This window comes from Martes martes (assembly GCF_963455335.1).
Source record: "Martes martes genome assembly, chromosome: 17".
NCBI lineage: Eukaryota > Metazoa > Chordata > Mammalia > Carnivora > Mustelidae > Martes > Martes martes.
This window is the reverse complement of record NC_137905.1, coordinates 14,223,140-14,242,623: the sequence shown is the minus strand read 5'-3', so window position 1 is coordinate 14,242,623 and position 19,484 is coordinate 14,223,140. Positions and strand designations below refer to the sequence as shown.

The following is a 19,484-nucleotide window of genomic DNA, read 5'->3' as shown; positions in this document are numbered from 1 at the left end:
GAACTTTAGTCCAGAAGGACTGAGTGAATTTTTATCACTTTTAAGGGTTTTCCATGCTCTTTCCTCCCCTACTTCAATTGTCCCCATATTTTGAAAATATATCAAACACTGAAGCCAGGTAAATACTACCTGTTTCTTTGGAATTAAAATAAAGACTATCTAAAACTGGGGCACCTGGGTGGTTCAATCAGGTAAGCATCTGCCTTTTGGCTCAGGTCATGAACCTGGAGTCCTGGGATCAAGCCCTGTATCAGGCTCCCTGCTCAGCGGGAAGTCTGCTTCTCCCTCTGCTCCTCGTCCCACTCTTGTGCTCTCTCCCTCTCAAATAAATAAAATCTTAAAAAAGAATATCTAAATTTGTTCAACCTGTGGTAAAAAGAGATTAGGCCTACAGATGACTTAGTGGTCATTAAAGGAGTGGGAACTAGCTATAAATAAGTAAATGTAGTAAGACCTTATGGCTCTTCTACCACATTTTGACAAACTTTTCTTCTCCAGACTTTCTTTTGATTTTGTAGTGAGGATTAGGAAAGCTCCTGGGATAAAGCATGTGTGTGTGTGTGTGTGTGTGTGTGTCCTTCCCTCCTCAGGTGGAGAGAGAGGTGTGTACAACTGCTTATAAGAAGGATACAGAGAGGAGACAGTAATGACTTCTCTGTCTCTTGGCTTGATCTAAACAGTGATTTTTGTGTAATGATGAACCTGCAGTGAGGGCAGATGGATTTTTGCACAGAAATTCCCAGAGGATTTTATTTTTAGGGTTAGTCTCAGCTGTTTACCATTTCCAGAAATTGTAGTTACATAACCCTTGGCATACATTAATGCACACTGCCTTGAACTGGGGAAGAACATGAATATGTGACCTTTGAAACAATATAAAATGTTAATGGCAGTACATGATTTGGAAAGAAAAAGGAGAATCTAGTTGGTTGATTACTGAACTGGATCTTAAAACACAGAGACCTTTAAAGAGTTGCATTGTAAATAAATCCCTGGAACATCTGGGTTGGTAGTTTTTTATTTTTTGTTTTCCTTTTGAAAGAGGTACTACTGTTTTTGATGAAGAAGTAGTAAATACATAACTTTTAACATATGCTTGTATTCCGGATTTATGCATTAGCCCTTATTCCATTCATTAAAACACCAATCTACCACTGCTATTCCCCAGCATGAACTCAAAATGCTGGCCCAGGGATAAAATTCTTTCCCTTCAGGTGATTAATCAATAAAAAACTTAGGAGATCCGGAAAATGTAATGTATAAAACCTCAAGAAACAGGCTTTTAGAAACACTTAATTCTGAACCACATTTTGGTCTTTCCACTGTCTCTCTGTCCTCTGTCAAAAGTCCAGTTCTCTCCCCATATGGTGCCTATAGTTTATATACCAGTGTTCTTGCTGGAAGAAGTTACCCAGTAAGCATGGAAATGGGAATTCAGCTACTTTGAGTAGCTTCCTTGAAAGTAGTTTCAAGTAGAAGACCCAGGAGGTAGTCAACCTAAGAGCTTTTCTCACACTTTATGCCAGACTCATAGAAGTCATTTTTAATTTTAAAATGAGACAAATGAAGACTATTGGAGATTGGAATTTTGGTATATGCAAAGTAGCTCATGAGAAGGGAGAAAGTAGTGACTAAACTTTTGTACAGAGTCAGAATCTACAAGAGTCAGATTTTGTCTAGTAATCTGAAAGATCTCCAAGTGGTTACATATCTTACAGTAGAGAGGGGGCATGGACTGTACTGTTAGATCTCAAACTCTCTGGTCCTAAACCTATAATTAAAATATTTTAAACATAGTTGTTATAGACCAGGCAAGCTGGAGCAGTGGATAAGGTGATACTATTTTTACCAATTCAAAGCTCAGGGAATTACTGATTTTTTGCTACTTAATTCCTCACATGTTGCTTGAAGATTGATTAACACCTTTTTAAGAGGGAAAGCCCTAAAATCCAGAAGTCTAAAAGGTATCCTGGGAAAATTTAAAGTAGAATTTACAAGAAGAGAACACTGAGGAATTGAGTGAATCTTAGATTTGGAAAATCTGAATTATAACGGCTATTATGGATCCCTACTAAGCACTTTGTATGCATTCACAAAATCTAAGTAATAACTGCTAGAAAGATACTAATTTCTATTTCACAGCTAAGAAACAAAGGCTCAAATCAAGTAAATTGCACAAGGGTATAATAAGAGGTAAAGCTCAGATTTGGAATCAGGCTGCCTGACTCCAAATTTGGCTGACTGGCTAGCCACAAAGTACCATCACTGCAAGAATTAAAATAATGAATTAATTTAAAGATTTTCTGAATTAGCCTTGCAAATAATAAAATGGCCTTAGATCATATTGTGTCTTGAGGCAGAGTAAAGAATTCTTAGACTTCTACTAATGGAGGAGAAAAGGGAATTAAAATGTGGCTGGGAGGTGAGCTGACATTTTGTACACGAGGTTGGGTCGAATTTGCTAAAGAACATCGTGAACATCTCTAATAAGGAAGAGAAAAGGCCTTGCTAAGGTGAATATTCTCAACAATCCATTCAGTGGCTTTGCATGTGAAGGTGACAGGCCAGTTTTGAAGCAAAAAGAGGAAACGTCTGGGAGAGGTAAGTTACAAGAGCCACCCTCAGCGGAGGACAGCGCCCTGTCACTACTAACAGGTGCAGACCCCCACCTGTCCCTAGTCCAGCGGGTACTTCGGAGGCGGGGATAGCAGTAAATAACCCTCCCCGTGCCTCAGTCCTTCAAACCGAGGGCGGCGGGGCGGGAGGCGCAGGCCCAGGCTTGCGGAGGCGGCCGGCTCCGCCCGCGGGGTAGACACAGCCGCCCAGCCAGGATGCGGCTCGCACAGCCTGGGCCGCGCCGGGCCCGCAGCTACGCAGGTCCCGCTGGGCTGCGGGAGGGGAGGGGCGGGGCCCGGGGCGGGGCGGGCGGCCGCGGGGGGCGGGGCCGCGGGTTGCTCGCGCGCGCCGCCGAGGCTTCGCGCGCCGTCGCGCCGGCCCCGCGTCCCTGTGCAGCCTCCGCCACCGATGGGGGAGGTGGAGCCGGGGCCCGCGGGCCCGCTCGAGCCCCCGGAGCCGCCCGAAGCGCCCGCGAGCCGCCGGCCGGGCGGGATCCGGGTCCTGAAGGTGAGGCGAGCGGGCTGGGGAGAGAGCAAGGGCGGGGAGAGGCCGCCCCTGCCCCGCGCGGTGGCCGAGGCAGCCGGCGACCCCCGCGACGCGTCGGTCTGTCCGCTTCGCCGCCCGGCTGTCCCGCAGTCCGGCTGGGGGCGCCGCAGCCCCCGCCGAGGCCTTCGCGCCTGGCCCCCACCGAGGCCTCGGCCGCCTCCGTCTCCCCTCCGCTGCCCATCCCTGGCCGCGCGCCACCCGCCTCGCAGGCCCACGCCTTCGGTCCGGCGTCCGCCCGGCCGCCGCCGCCCACCCGGCTCCTCCGGGACCCGGGGCCCCGCCTCGACTGTCCTCGGCCTCGCTGGGGGCCGGCGGCCGGTCGCCCGTGGCCCGAGAGCGTGGCTGGAAGTACGCAGGGCTTTCTCCCCGGACACCTGAAGACATCACCCCAGCGGGAGGATGGCGGCGGTGATTGGCCGGGTGCTGCCGTGTGCTCTGGGCTGAGCCGGGTGGAGCGGGCCGACTCTGCCCTCGGGGCTCAGCACCGAAGTTAGGACCCGGCTCCCCGCTCCGAGGCGCCGGCCTGTAAGCTCCACCTGCCCGCCCGGACAGAGGATCCCCGGAGGAGCTTAATCTCGGGGAATCTCTGGGCGTGTTGCAGCAGGGAGGAGGGGTTTGGCAAAAAGGGCATTCCCGTTTGCGGGATCCGGGCTAACAATCCAGGGAGACGGTAATGGAGGAGCGGTTATGCAACAGGCAGCTAGCGGGGTTTTGGGGCAGGAATTGGGGGGAGTAGGAGGAAAATGAAAGCAGATGCTGGCAAGGCGGGGAGTGGAGCCTTGAAGGGAATGACAAGAAGTTTAAATGCACAAGGAATGTAGGGTCGGCAGGGGACAGTGAAGATGGTTTAAAGGAGAGGTTCTGGGAGACTAACTGAATGGAGTTTTCTACTGGCCTCTGAAATAGTTGGAGAGGAATTTTTCTGTAGGTCAACTATATAAACTAGATGTCCTTCTGGAGATGAAATAGAATTCCTTCTAGAGTTTTAGAAGAGGAAATCAGCAGGATTTAAAACTTGCCAGCGAGACGGAAGAGGGGAAAGAAAATAAAGAGGTTTTGATGTCTTTCAAAACTACTTTGCAACAGTGAAAATACATGATGTTAAAAAATACATTAAGTAATAGCTGTTAATTGGAATTAAGGATGAGCACTGTATATTAAGATTATTTGCAAGACACTGCTAAGAGGGAAACACTGAAAAAAAAAAATAGATGTGAAGGATCTGGTGAATCCATCCATGAAACAACATAAAATAGAACTCCGTGAAATATAAAACACTTTTTTTTTCTGCTGTTACCTCCCAATCTTAATGCAGTGACTTAAAGCAATAACTTTTCATAGTTTACCTTCACTTCTGCATAAAGCTTGTACATATTTATTTTAACTTACTTAGCCATAAGTTTTAAGTGTTATTACTTTAAGGCTTTTAGATATTTATTTAAAACTGTAAGGTCATCAAATGTAAATTGTGAATGAGCTTTTAAAAAAATGCTGTGCTGCTCCAGCTTATCAGGAAATGGCAGGTCTGGGATAGGTAATGCCCTCTGGCCTAGAAGATAAACAACCTTGGCTTTTTTTTGTAACAGCTTTTTGTGGGGGAGGGAGTGAACTGTGAGATGGAAGGAACGGAGATAGGAGGCTCTTGATTCAAGGGTCCTGTCTTCCTAGACTTAGGAAGTGGTCAGATTTACCACTGGTTCCCTGGGGCTCCAATCTGGGGACGGTTAGAAAGATACCAGAAATTGATCTTGATTATGGTACTGAGTTGGTGGTATGGGAGGCCCACAGTGCCCTTGTGTCTCTTGCTTTATTGCATATGGTCAACACTTAAGTAATCCTTGCATGGAAATGGGACTGGCTTTGGAGAATAGGTGCTGTGTGTTCTACATACAGAAGTTACGTTAAATAGCTGAGTCGTTGAATTTTGTGCTAAGTGAAACTGGAAAATAATATATAGGTAAAAGTCATAATCTGCTACTTGTTCTTTGAAGACGCTTTGAAAAAGTCTTATTCTATTTTGCTATGCCTTTTTACACTACGAAGTCATGAGCATCATTATTGTCAAATAATACAGATCCTCATAAAAAGGCTAATATAACTAAACCAGTATAATTTAGCCAGATTAGATCTCAGTCCATCAGTAGGTGGTATTGAAAAGTTTGACTCAAAAATCTGCTCCCAGCTTTATTTAGCAAATTGCTAGTTAGAATGTACCCCTTTACTGTTGTTGGAATATAATATTCGTGATACTCTTAAGATTATTGGGAGTACCTGTGAAGCATAGTTTTCCAGATGTTTGCGACAATTTGGGCCTTATTTTTTTTACTCAGACTGTAGAAGACATGAAGTTATAACTGGGCAGCAAGTCCCATGAGATCCATTTTTGTCAGTACTAGTTCCAGGTTTTTATCCAAGTAATGTGTTTATATGGTTTTTTAAAAAAAAATCAGTGAATACCAAAATGATTTTTAATGAATGGAAATATTCTTTTCTTTATCTCATCCCATCCTTTTGCAAAATATCCTTAATATATATATTCCTAAAGATGAGCCCATATTGTTTTAAAGTTTTGAATGCTGGAGCAAATCTCCTACGTTACAGTATTTCACATTCTCATAGAACTCAGTGAGTAGGGAGAGTTACTTGACCAGACTCTGTTTTTCCCATACATATCTTAGAGTTAATTGTATGTGGGCGTTTAATAGTTTATCACCTTGAATGGATCACAGCCCTCGTATGTATGTTATTTTCATTTTTAGAAAGTTAAAAGCTTAAAACTGAAGTGAGTACTTAATTCATGGCTTACTTTAAAGACTTGCACTTTCTGAATATAATTAAATTATTTTATTTTATTTTTTTTGGAAGTGGGAGAGTATGGGGGAGGGGCAAAGGGAGAGAGAGAATCTCAAGCAGGCTCTGCTCTGGGAGACTTTCGATCTTGAAGATCATGACCTGAGCTGAAATCAGGTCAGTCACTTAAACCAACTGAGCCACCCGGGGTCCCCTATTTAAATCGGAAATGTGCTCTTTTACAGTTGTTTAATGTGAGAGTTGATTAGTTTGTCAACAGATTTACATAAAAGTAAGGGAAGCAACAGAATGTTCTTAATCTAGCAGTTTCAGTGGAAAAGTGATTCTAAAAGCTGAGAGTCTATCAGCGGACCCTGATAGACTGCCCTTTCCAGCAGTTATCTGATGCTTTTCGCAGTGGAGAAGGAAGCACTAAGTAATTCAGCAATAGCTAATAATAGCTGAACAGTCCATCTAGATTGTCGCTGGAAGGCTATGCTTGCTTGGTGTCTAGGCCTTTTAAATGCCCATTGAACAGGTTTAAGGGAATGATACCTACTAAAGGTCTAACTCAGCAGTTTATCTGCATGGGGTCTGGAATATATCATATAAATAGAAGATACATTCTTTGGCCAACAACACATGTGTTTTAATAAGAAATTTATAGTCTTTTTTTTCCCCCAGTGCGAAAAAGTGTTTTTATTAAAGCAGAGGGATAGAACCCATGGGCAGAAAGAGCTGTCAGGGATTTATAGTCTTAAGGGAAATATATAAACACTTATTTTTTAAGACTTTATTTATTTGAGAGAGAGAGTATGAGCAGGGGAGGGGTAGAGGGAGAGGGACAAGCAGACTCCCTGGTAGTTAGGGAGCCAGACATAGGGCTTGATTCCAGGACCCTGAAACTATGACCCCAGCCAAAGTCAGATGCTTAACCGAGCCCCCCATAAATACATTTAAAAATGACTTAAAAATTTTTTTGTTCCCCAAATTTTATTTATTTATTTATTTGAGCGAGAGAGAGTACACAAGCAAGGAGAATGGCAGAGGGAGAGAGAGAAGCAAGCCTGATGTGGGGCTGGATCCCAGAACCCTGGGTTCATGACCTGAGCCGAAGGCAGATGCTTAACTGATTGAGCCACCCAGGTGCCCCTAAAAATGACTTTTAAAAATCCTCCCAGGAGAAAAATCATGGATGAACTAATATAACTTCCTGGGATTTTCTTGACCTTTCTAGGATTGAGAAGATCATTGGGCTATTAATTTGACTTGAAAAAGTTTTTTTTAAGAAGCTTTTTGGTGGCAGGGGCCCCTGGGTGGCTCAGTGGGTTGGGCCTCTGCCTTCCGCTCGGGTGGTGATCTTAGGGTCCTGGGATCGAGCCCCACATCAGGCTCTCTGCTCAGCAGGGAGCCTGCTTCCCCCTCTCTCTGCCTGCCTCTGTGCCTACTTGTGATCGCAGTCAAATAAATAAGTAAATAAAATCTTTAAAAAAAAAAGGCTATTTGGTAGTTTTGTGGTATAGTATCTACTTGCTCTCTTAGTAGCAGGGAGCAGAATTTCTCTCCAGTCAGTGCACAATGCAGAGCTTCTTTGTATAAACGTTGTTGTACCTTATAGAATACAGTTTTTAGATGGGCCAGTTGATCTTTTCCAAAGACTAAAAAATAGGGGATATTTAAAATTAATCAGCGATTAATTGTATTCAGTGGCTGAAATTACTGATACAAATATGATGGTCTTTGTCTTTATAAAATAAGTACTTGAAATTCCTTTGTTAATTCTGAGATGCTCAGCTTTGAGAAAATGTTCTTGTGGTCAAGAGAGACCTAGTTCCCACATGTAGCTGGGGTTTATCCTACTTATCTAAAGTTAGAATCAGTAATAATCCTTATGGTTTTGAATAGCGATATTCAAATCCTTAATATCTGTAAAATGATAGATTTACCTATTATCCTTAATTAATTTAAAATTATTATTATTTTTTAAAGATTTTATTTGACAGAGGGAGAGAGACAGCGAGAGAGGGAATACATGCAGGGGGAGTGGGAGATGGAAAAGCAGGCTTCCCACTGAGCTGGGAGCCTGACGCAGGGCTCAAGCCCAGGATGCTGGGATCGTGACCTGAGCCAAAGGCAAATGCTTAGACTGAGCCATCCAGGCGCCCTCTGTTATCCTTAATTTAAACAATGAAGCCATTCTCACTCATAATTTTCTTTCTTCCCACGTGGAAATGCCTTTTCACTTTTCCTTCACTTTTCTTTATCATCTTAGAAATTTAAATTTAGGTGCCACAGTTACCCTCAAATACTTAATCTCAGTAACTACAACAGTAATATTTGCTTTATTTATAGGTATTTCTGACTTCGAATGAAGAATAGTAGCAAAAGTCTTGTATTTACTTTGTGGTTTGTAAAAAGATTTTAGTGTTCTCTGTCAAAAAAGATTTTTCTCCTCAAGTTTGTTCAACTTCTTGCCAGAGCAAATTGGGCTACATTACAGACTGATAATATATTCTGTGATGTGATGTGATTTCTGTGAGTTCTGCATGCCTCTCAGGTATTAAGGCACTATAATAGATTCTCAGTGTAGAAGAGAGGAAGGAATATCAAATGCATGATTAAAACCCACTGTAGGGGCGCCTGGGTGGCTCAGTGGGTTGGGCCTCTGCCTTCGGCCCAGTTCATGATCTCGGGGTCCTGGGATCGAGCCCCGCATCGGGCTCTCTGCTCAGCGGGGAGCCTGCTTCCCTTCCTCTCTCTCTGTCTGCCTCTCTGCCTACTTGTGATCTCTGTCTGTCAAATAAATAAATAAAATCTTTAAAAAAAAACAACCCCATTGTAACCTCCATAGGACTAGAAGACATACATTCAAGATGAAGAGGTTCTCCTGTGAAGAGAGTAGAGTCACTAATTCTAGCTGTCCAGAGGAAACGGGGATGGCATACATAGAAGGCTCCATATGGAACACAAGAGAAGGTGATGTGAGTAGAGTTTTGAAGGCCATCTAGTAGATGGACAAGACGGGGAAGGACATTTCAGACAAGTCACAGAATTGTGGACTCATGATGTGTTTGGGAAGTTACAAGAAGCTGGGTATGATTGAAACAGTGACAGGTAACAGAGAATGATGCTAGAGAGGTATGGCAGCGTGTTAACGGAAATGCCTTTATATCAGGGAACGGGCGCCTGGGTGGCTCGGTCAGTTAAGCATGTGACTCTTGATTTCAGCTCAGGTCATGTCAGGGTTGTGAGATGGGGCTACAGGTGTAGGGCTTCCTACTCAGCGGTGAGTCTGTTTGTCCTTCTCCCTCCTCTTCCCTGCCATGCCCTCCCACCTCCCTCCTCTCTCTCTCTCTCTCTCTCAAATAATTTCATAAATAAAATGTAAAAAAGGGAACAGAACTGGCCCATCATGAAAATAGAGTAGGTCACTATTGATCTTTAGAGACTTGTCATATTGCTATAGCAGTTGTTTTTGCTTTGAAGTAACCACTGTATGTGTGAATTTCACACACCTAAATTATCAAATGCAGCACTAATTTTTTGGAAACATTAGAACAGAAAGAATATTTGTGCAACATTGTGCTATTTGCGATATGAGGCAGAGGGTCAGGACCCTAAAGAAACTTCCAGTTTGCACTGTAGAGACATATACAAAAATGTTTAATGCAGGATTGTTTCTAAAAGTGAAAAGATTAGAAACTAAATGCCATCATCAGGAGAATGGAAAAATTGCAGTGTATTCATATAATGAGATACTACTCAAATAAATGAGCTGGGTGTATTAGCATGACCGGTGTTGAACCAAATTAAAAAAATGTCAGTGTGAAACAATGTTAGGAAAAAAAAAAAAAGAAACATGTATGTTAGGATTTAAAGTTCTAAATCATGGAAAACAATTGTATTCAGTTTATAGATATGTACAAATATGGAAGACATAAAAATGCACGGAATGACTAATAGGAAGTACACTAGAGTGTTTTTGGGGAGAGAGGGAGGGAAATGGGATTGAGGTGGGGTATCAGGTGACTTCAGCTGTGTATGTATATATACATACATGTTCTTATATGTGTGTAAGACATGTAAGTCTTAGATGTAAGAATGTATGTTCTTTAGAATAAGAACCTGAAATAAATATGACAGGATATTAAAATTTGTGGAAAGTAGGTAGTAGGTACACAGATATTTTATTATTCTTACATTTTTTATGAAAACGTAAGAAAAAGGAAGGGTCAGACAGAGTGACGGAGAGGCCATGAACAGCTGGCAGGTGAGGAAATTGTTTTCCAGCTTAGGAATGGGCATGGCCGGTGTGGAAGGCCCCAAGGCAGGGCGCTGTGGTCGGTGAATAGAGAGCGCGAGGGTGGGGTGAGGCCCGAACGTGGCGAACTCAGCCAGACTTTCTAGCTAATGATTTCTTTGTCTTGATGTTTTCTAGAGAAATATGAAACGCAATGGGAGCAGGAATTGTTTGAACAGGCGGAGTCGGTTTGGTTCTCGAGAGAGAGACTGGCTGAGAGAAGATGTCAGGAGAGGTTGTGTGTACCTGTACGGAGCGGACTCGACCACTGCCACCGCAGGCGCTTCTGCCTCCGCCGCCTCCGACTTGCATCTGGTTCTGTGCACTGTGGAGACGCCCGTGTCAGAGATCTGTGCCGGAGAGGGAAGGGAAAGTCTTTATTTACAGCTTCATGGGGACCTGGTCAGGTGAGGTCTGAGTTTTACCCCTCTAACTCCATTGTAGTGTAAATAATCTGCGTTTCTGCTTGGAAATGGGCTGTAGGATTTGACTGGTGCTTAGAACTGACAATGGTTATGGGATCACTTGGCTTGAAATAAGATTTGTCTTTGGAATGCTGAAATTAGGATTCTTGAATTTAAAAGCAGGGCATGAAGGAAAATTTGGTCGTTACTTCATTTGGATTACACCACGGGTTAGATAGCCAAATTTTAAGTAAGTATTTATTTATTTATTTATTTGACAGAGATCACAAGTAGGCAGAGGCAGGCAGAGAGAAAGGGGAAAGCAGGCTCCCTGCTGAGCAGAGAGCCCCATGCGGGGCTCGATCCCAGGACCCTGAGATCATGACCTGAGCTGAAGGCAGAGGCTTTAACCCACTGAGCCACCCAGGCGCCCCTAAAATAAATATTTTAAAGTCATTTAAAAAAATAGGGGCACCTGGGTGGCTTGGCCAGTTAAGCATCTGACTCTTGATTTTAGTCAGGTCTCCATCTCAGGGTTATGAGTTCAACCCCCCCATGCTGGGTGTGGAGCCTACTTAAAAAATTTTGGGACACCTTGGTGGCTGAGTTGGTTAAGCATTTGCCTTCGGCTCAGGTCTTCATCCCAGGGTCCTGGGATCAAGTCCCACATCGGCCCCTTGCTCAGCCAGGAGCCTGCTTCTCTCTGCTTCTGTCTGCCACTCTGACTGCTTGTTCTCAATCTATCCCTCTCTCTCTCTCTGACAAATTAATAAATGAAATCTTAAAAAAATTTTTTTAATAATACATGTAAATAGAATGAAATTGAAATGTATAGAAGGAAATAGAATGAGAAGGATATATGCTCATGCATAAGTATGTTTATTTATATGTAAATATTAAAATTAATGGTGCTTATGCAGCGCATTTTTTTTAAAGATTTTTTTAAAAGATTTTATTTATTTATTTGACAGACAGAGATCACAAGTAGGCAGAGAGGCAGGCGGTGGGGGGGCGGGAAGCAGGCTCCCCGCTGTAGAGAGCCCCATGTGGGGACCCTGAGATCATGACCTGAGCCGAAGGCAGTCTTTTTTTTTTTAATTTTTTAAAGATTATTTATTTATTTATTTGACAGACAGAGATTACAAGTAGGCAGAGAGGCAGTCAGAGAGAGAGGAGGAAGCAGGGTCTCCGTGGAGCAGAGAGCCCGATGCGGGGCTCGATCCCAGGACCCAGGGATCATGACCTGAGCAGAAGGCAGAGGCTTTAACCCACTGAGCCACCCAGGCGCCCCTATGCAGCACATTACTGACTTCAAATCTTTTAGAGATCTTTCCATATTAATATTTATATAATTTTCATTTATTTAATGGCTGTATAATACTCTGTTTTATGAGTCTACCATCACTTTAGCTGATCTCCTATTAAGGGACATTCAAATTGTTACCAGTTTTTCACTTCTGCAAGCGGTGTTGCAGTGCATATTCTTTTACCTATGATATTTCTCCTATGTGGAAGTAATCTGTAGGATAAGCTCCTAGAAGTGGCATTGCTGGCCAAAGGATATATGCATTTATAATTTTGATACATATTTTCAGATTTCTCTTAATAGAAGTTAAACTTCAACAAATATAAAGTATGCCTATTTTCCCCTGAGTTTCTCCAGAACATGTTAGCATTAAATTTTATATATAAGCATGGACACGTACCCATGCATGAGTGCATACTTGCTTGTGAGTAGAAATGATTGTCACTGGTTTTTAGATTAGGGAATTACAAAGTCAGCATTCCAAACACAAATCTTTTGTCAAGCCTAATGACTTAGATTTTGCAAATCTGATAGGAATTTTATTTTTGTCATTGTAATTTTTGTTTATCTTAATGGGTGAAGTAGAGCATGTTTTCGTAGGTTCAGATGCCATTTGTGTTTCTTTAAAATCTTTTATGTGAATGTGAAGGAGAGTATTCTCATAGAATCTTTTACTGTGCTTATGAACTCTTTGCTTCAATTAAAAAGAAAATGACTATTAGTTCTTTGAATTAGATGTCAAATAAGAGTTTAAAGTGCCTGACCTTTCTCTCCTCCCTCTTCCCTGTAATAAATAAATGTCTTGAAACAATTCAGAGCTGTAGACTCAGTACTCTTGAAAGTGAGAAAGGAAGCTCCCACTTACACCTCAGAATGTGGTAATAATAGTAACACCTTCAGCTGAGCTAAAAATTGATATCATTTTAAAAGTCTAAAACGAGGTTTACTATGTATTCCTTTTAGGATTTGGACTAATTCCTGAAAAAGTAGATTAGCATTTGAATGTTTTCGTTGTTCACTAGTTAACTACATTTCCTAAATCCATTTGCAAAACGAAAGGATCAGACTGGGTGATCCTTAGGCTTTTCTAAATCTTAACACTGATTCTGATCTAATTTTATCAGGTGGAAAGCCTTGACCTACATTATAGCTGGTAGTGATTGATGGAGTTTGTGTGTTTAAGCCTAAGACCTACTCAGTTGTATACTAATGTATTTGTATAGAGAGATGCTAGAAATGTGGAGAAACCCCCACCTGAATTAGTTTGCTTCTACTGGTTGTGTAGTGAAGAATCCACATGTGAAATAATATACTTTAGTGAATCGAAATTACTTAAAATGGAGAGTGGCCTTGATAATTTTGTAATGAAATAGCTCTTCGTAGATCTAATTGGTTAGAAAATAATGAAAATACTATTGAACTGCCATTGGAAAGAATGAGTATGTTTTCATTGCTTGGAGCAGCTTAAGAGGTGTCACTCAGCCAAAGAATGATGCATCCGGCTGACATCACACTTTGTTTTGCCAGTCCACTGTGCTTAGTTCTCTACGTACATATTCTCATTAAATCCTCACAATAGATCCAAGGGTGGTAGCATCCTTTCTTTCAGATGAGGAAAAGTGAGGCTTTGCAAGAGGTCCAGTGACCTGTTCAAGGTCAGGCAGGTACTGCCAGGCAGCTGGAATGTCTCACTGAAAGTAGGTGGTGGACTTTGTTCGAGGAAAGGCCCTCCTGGAGAGGAAATGGTGCTATTTAATCATACTTAAAGATTTTTTTTAGATATCTTACTCAGCTGTTACTGCTTGAGTTCAGTCTTCTGTTATCTAATCAGAGGAATAGGTACTTTCTTTTTAATAGCCTGTGAGATAGTTGACAATCTCAGGTGCTATCTTTTTTTTTTTTTTTTCTCTTTACTGAATTGTAACAGGTAGTCACTGTAGAAATTTTGGCAAATGAAAAAATATAAAGAGAAATAATCTTCAGTGCTTGTGCTTTTTGTAGAGTACCTCATTTAATCCTCACAATGATCTTGGGAGGTAGGTACTATTTTCATTTCATCGATCAAGAAAATGAGGCTTAAAAAGGTTCAGCCTCTCACCTAAGATCACTTGTGGGGTGTCGGGGGGGCACCAAATGTGGGGCACTCAGATCAGGTAGAGGCCGGCAGTGCTGGTGGTGAAAGAATTCACCCCAAGCAGAATAAAAGAGATAAAAGTTTATTGAATACACTGCAAGGAAGCAGTGAGCAGACTAGCAATGGAGAGGCTGTCTGCCACAAGTGTTGAGGGGCCACAGGTATAGGGTGGAGTGAGTATGGGAACAAATGGAATTTTCCCTTTTTTGTTGATCTTAGGAACTGTGCCTGGTTGTAATTGTTCATTTAGGGCCTATGGTTATTTCAGGGTGGGTCACTTAATGAGCTTAGACCTCGGTTTTAATGTCTACAGGAAATTACATTTTACAGAAATGCTACTTAACTTGTTTAAAAATTGAGAAATAATAGGCAATGATGATTTAGAGCCTGGATTCTGGAACCAGAGTGTGTGGGTTCAAATCCTGGCTCTGACAGTCACTATGGAAGTTGTATGATGCTCTCTATGCCTTAATTTACTAATGTGTAAAATGGAGGATGACTGTATTTACATTATAGAGCTGTCATGATGAAAATTAATTACACCTTATGAAGATCAAATAAATTAATACTTGTAAAGTAGTGCTTTTTAAACTCTAATGTTCACCTGGGAGCTTGTTAAGATACAGATTCTGATTCAGAAGGTCTGGGATGGGGCCTGAGATTGTGTATTAAGCTCCTAAGTGATGTGCTTCACTTAGAGTGGAAAGGAAATAAAGTGTTTATGTCTGTCACCCAGTCTGTGACACCCAGTAAGTGCCCAGTGAGTGTTACCTACTTGGGTTGTTTCAAATCACTCAACTCTTAGAAGTGGTGTTGTGGTGACTAAACCTTGGCTTATGAATCCTTATATTGTTTTGTTTTTAAGATTTTATTTATTTATTTGACAGAGAGAGACACAGCAAGAGAGGGAACACAAGCAGGGGGAGTGGGAGAGGGAGAAGCAGGCCTCCTGCCGAGCGGAGAGCCCAAAGCGAAGCGGGGCTCAAGCCCAGGACCCTGGGACCATGACCTGAGCTGAAGGCAGACGCTTAACTACTGAGCCACCCAGACACCCCAGAATCCTTATATTGTTGATCTCCCTAGGCTCCATGCTAGAAATGGGATTGCTGGGTCAAAAATTACAGTGTGTTTTTTCTAAATCATCCATGACTTCCTTCTTTCCATACTTTTTTCAGTCACAGATTTGTCACTTCAGTAAAACTGAAGGATTACTAATTTATAGAATTGTAGCACTTGAAGGAACCTGAAAGAGATCATCTACTAGGGAAACAAAGTGTACCCAACTTAACGACCCCCCCTCCCTGCCCTCTTCATTTGGAAATATATGTGGGGCAGGGTTTGCTGGTTGTCAGAACTACTAGGGGGAGTTACCAGCATTTAAGGGGAAGGGCCAGAAAGGCTTAATGTCCTCAATATGCGGGATAGACTTGTACAACCAAGAATGGTCTTGCCCAAAAGACCAATAACTTCCTAGTGGGAATAACTGAGAGCATTTCCCTTTGTTTCATAAATGTGAAACTGAGGCCCGGAGAGGGCTGGTGGATAGCACGTTCTGGCTGCTACCTGGTCTGCCGCTGTCCCATTCCATTGCTCTTACATGATGACACTTGGTTTGTCTTTTTTATTGAACTGTTTAAGTGAGAACTGACTCACTAGTGAAGTTTAGTGTAGGCATTGCCTTCTGCCTGAAAAGTTGTAACAAGATCATTTATGTCAAAGTGGAGTGCCCCTTGGCTCATGATCATATATTTACTTTTATTCTTAGTCATCAAATTGAGTAAGATTTCTGTGTTTGATAGACTATCTTTTTTAAGATAAGTTAGGAGGCAGTAAGATGTTTATAACAGAAAATACCCTTTCGGTTTGGGATCCTGCCTTCTAATTACTTTTCTGTCACTGACTTGCTGGGTGACCTTGTACAGGTCACTAAAATCTTGTTTACCATATTTTGGTGTTGTAAAAGTAGTGTGAACAGTTCTCTTTCAGGATACATACTGAGCTGATTACTGCTGAGGAAGGAAAAGATTAGTTTTGTTTTTTGCTTCATTTTTCTGTGCTATTTTAAAACTTAAAAATTATCTGTTATACATTAAGTAATTCATTTTTGTTTTGTTTTTGTTTTTACATCATAATACTGCTGAAATCAGCTTGTGTTCTATAGTTGTTGATGGGTCATAGTTTAATTGGCAATGTTTTTTTCTTTCATAATGGTTATTATGATACCATTTGGTTTACTGCAGTACAATTCTGGTACTAACCACCCAGACTTTTCACACACTTCACAAGTTAAAGGCCATGGTCCACAGTAAGACTGCCCTTCAGATTCTAGCCACACTTCTAACCAACTGGATATAAATTTGGGAGTTCCCATGACCCTTTTAGGTTTAATAATAATAGAATGATTCAGACTCAAGAACGTGTTCTACTTATGATTACAGTTTTAGTAAAGGATAATAAAGGATACAAATCAGAACTAGCCAAATAAAGAGACACATAGGGTGAGGGAGGTCTGGGAGGGTCATGAACATAGAACTTTCATGCCCTCACCCTTGTCATCCTCTCACCACGTCTCCTCTTGTCACTTACCAGAAAGTTCCATGGAACTTCAGTACAGTTTTTATTAGCATTTCATTGGGTAGGCTTGATTGGTTCATTGACCTCATGCTTGGCCTTTAATCTCCAGCCATGTCTTCCTTCCCTACAGTCAGGCTAGCTCCAGACTCCAGCCTTTTCTTCACTTGGTTGGTCTTTATGGTGACCAGCCCGCGTCTTGAGTCATCTCATCTGTGAGGGGTGATGCCAGGGGCTCAAGAATGACTAAGACGCTCCTATTATTCAGGAAATTCCAAGGCTTTAGAATCTACCCCCAAGAATCAGGGATGGAAGACTAGTGTAAGATTCTGTATTATACAGTGATGCACACAAAGGTAGTGTATCTTTCAAATGATGTATTAGCCTGGAATACAATAATTTTTTTAAAAAGATTTTATTTATTTATTTGACAGAGAGCACAAGTAGGTAGAGAGGCAGGCAGAGAGAAGAGGAAGCCGGCTCTCTGCTGAGCAGAGCCTGACATAGGGCTTGATCCCAGGACCCTGAGATCATGACCTGAGCCGAAGGCAGAGGTTTTAACCCACTGAGCCACCCAGGTACCCCATAGCCTAGAATACAATAATTTTAAAACATAACTCTTTAGGTTCTTTGGTGTAAGTTAACATATGAAGTGTTTTGAGCTCTCTTCTGCATAAATTATTTTAACTATATAAAATAATGTGGTTTACCCAAAAGAAACTAGGATTTGTAATGAAACCAGAACACCTTGATGCCACTATGTACTCATTGTGTGATTCTGAATCTCACTTTCCTTATTTGCAAAGCAGACATAACTTTATAAAACGTTAAGCACTTTTCAGCATAGAGTCAGGCATGGAGTAGACATTCATTGAAGTATCCTTAGTATTGCTGTTTGTATTATTATTATCTGTATTATTGATCTTAACATTTGCAGATTTTACCTCTATAGGTAGCTAGAGACTGAGTTGTTGTTGTTCTTTTATTTATTTATTTATTTATTTGACAGAATGAGAGAGAGCGCAATCAGGGAGAGTGGGAGAGGGAGAAATGGGCTCCCTGCCAACCACGGAGCCCAATGCAGGGACTTGATCCCAAGTCCCCAGGATCATGACTTTCTTTAGGTGGGAATGTATAAACAGGGTTTCAAAGTCTACAGAGCCCCTTTTGGAAGGAAATTTGATCATGTAAAAAATGCAGAATTAGGATGTTTGCATTTCTCTTGATTTTCTAGACAGAAACTGAAAAATGGAGCTGGTGAGATTTAGCCTGAATATATCATTTCTTGGTCCTGGCTATGTGATCATTATATGGAATTATGGTACTTAAGTACATTGAACTCTGTATCTAAAAATAATAGCAGGATTCAGGTAGAATTTATGTTTATATTAGGAGGGTATCTTGGATGCCTCATAGACCCTTGAGTTCTGAAAGACCCTAAAGATCATCTGGCCCAATCTGATTCTTTAATTTTTATTTTTATTTATTTATTTATTTTTAAAAAGATTTTGTTTATTTACTTGAAGACAGAGATCACAAGTAAGCAGAGAGGCAGGCAGAGATGGCGGGGGGGGGAGGTGGGGGGGGGAAGCAGGCTCCCTGCTGAGCAGAGAGCCCGATGTGGGGCTCGATCCCAGGACCCTGAGATCATGACCTAAGCTGAAGGCAGAGGCTTTAACCCACTGTGCCACCCAGCCACCCCTTTAATTTTTATTTTTTTATTTTTTTAAGTAGGCTCCACACACATCGTGGAGCCCAGTGTAGAGTCTGAACTCACAACCCTGAGATCAAGACTTTAGCTGAGATTGAGAGTCGGACACGTAACTGACTGAGCCACCCAAATGTGCCTCAGCCTGATTCTTTCAGGAGACTCTTATCTAAAATTTCTGTGACAGGTGGCTCCCTAGCCTTCCATGAGCTATTTTGAGAGTCAGTCTCTTTCATTATTGGTCATCTCTAATTGTTGAAGTTCTTCCTCATTTTTGATCCAGGTTTACCTTTGCAGCTTTTCATTGTTCCTAATTCCATTCTTTGGAGTGATCCAGAATAAGTCTAATCCTTCTTGACACTGGAAGAGAGAGATAGCTCTTTATGCCTTTGTCTTCAAGTTAATCCTTCAGTGTTCAGGTTACATGGCTAATTGACCACTCCAGAATACAGCTTATAAGAAGTCCCTTTTACAGGGACGCCTGGGTGGCTCAGTCAGTTAAATGTCTGCCTTCGGCTCAGGTCATGATCCCGGGATCCCGGGACTGAGTCCCTCGTCGGGCTCTCTGCTCAGTGGGGAGCCTGCTTCTCCCTCTGCCTGCCACTCCCCCTGCTTGTGCTCGCTCACTTTCTCACTCTCGCTCTCTCTCTGAAAAATAAATAAATAAAATCTTTAAAAAAATTAAAAAAAAAATCTTAAAAAAAGTCCCTCTTACAATACATCCTCCTTAGAAGAATTCTACCACTGTACTGGGAAAGTGCTTAATATCGCTATAATCCTTTGTGAATTTTTATTTTGTTTGACTAGAGATTGGTTGTAATCGATGATGTTTTTATTCTGAAAAGTTAATTTTTTGTTTCTATTAAATTCAGTATTTATTTGTCTTTGTAGGGTTTTAGTTCTTGGTCATACCTCATGTAGTAGTTCTGAGTTTATGGATAAAAGTCTGCACTGAGCAGTCAGGAGGGGCCAAGTAGTTGTTTTATTTTTGCGTTTTTGTGCTCATCAGTATGATTTACATTCCTAAATTATCTTTTTTTGTGGGCTGTTCTGATTGGGTGGGGGCTGGTGGCCAGTGAAAGAAGTCACGAAAGGCAGAGCAAAAGAGG

The 19,484-nt window shown here is 41.8% G+C and overlaps 1 protein-coding gene across 1 annotated transcript in view; it reads left to right on the top strand.

The window, feature by feature from the left end:
• Positions 1–3,024: 3,024 nt before the first annotated feature.
• PHLPP2 (PH domain and leucine rich repeat protein phosphatase 2) overlaps positions 3,025–19,484 on the top strand; it is a gene marked incomplete at its 5' end in the record, with an annotated part of 74,496 nt that continues 58,036 nt past the window's right edge. Inside the window, 2 exons of the mRNA XM_080828021.1 lie at positions 3,025–3,123; positions 10,391–10,659. Coding sequence (XP_080684147.1) covers positions 3,025–3,123; positions 10,391–10,659 — 368 coding nt within the window. The remainder of the gene's footprint in view (positions 3,124–10,390; positions 10,660–19,484) is intronic.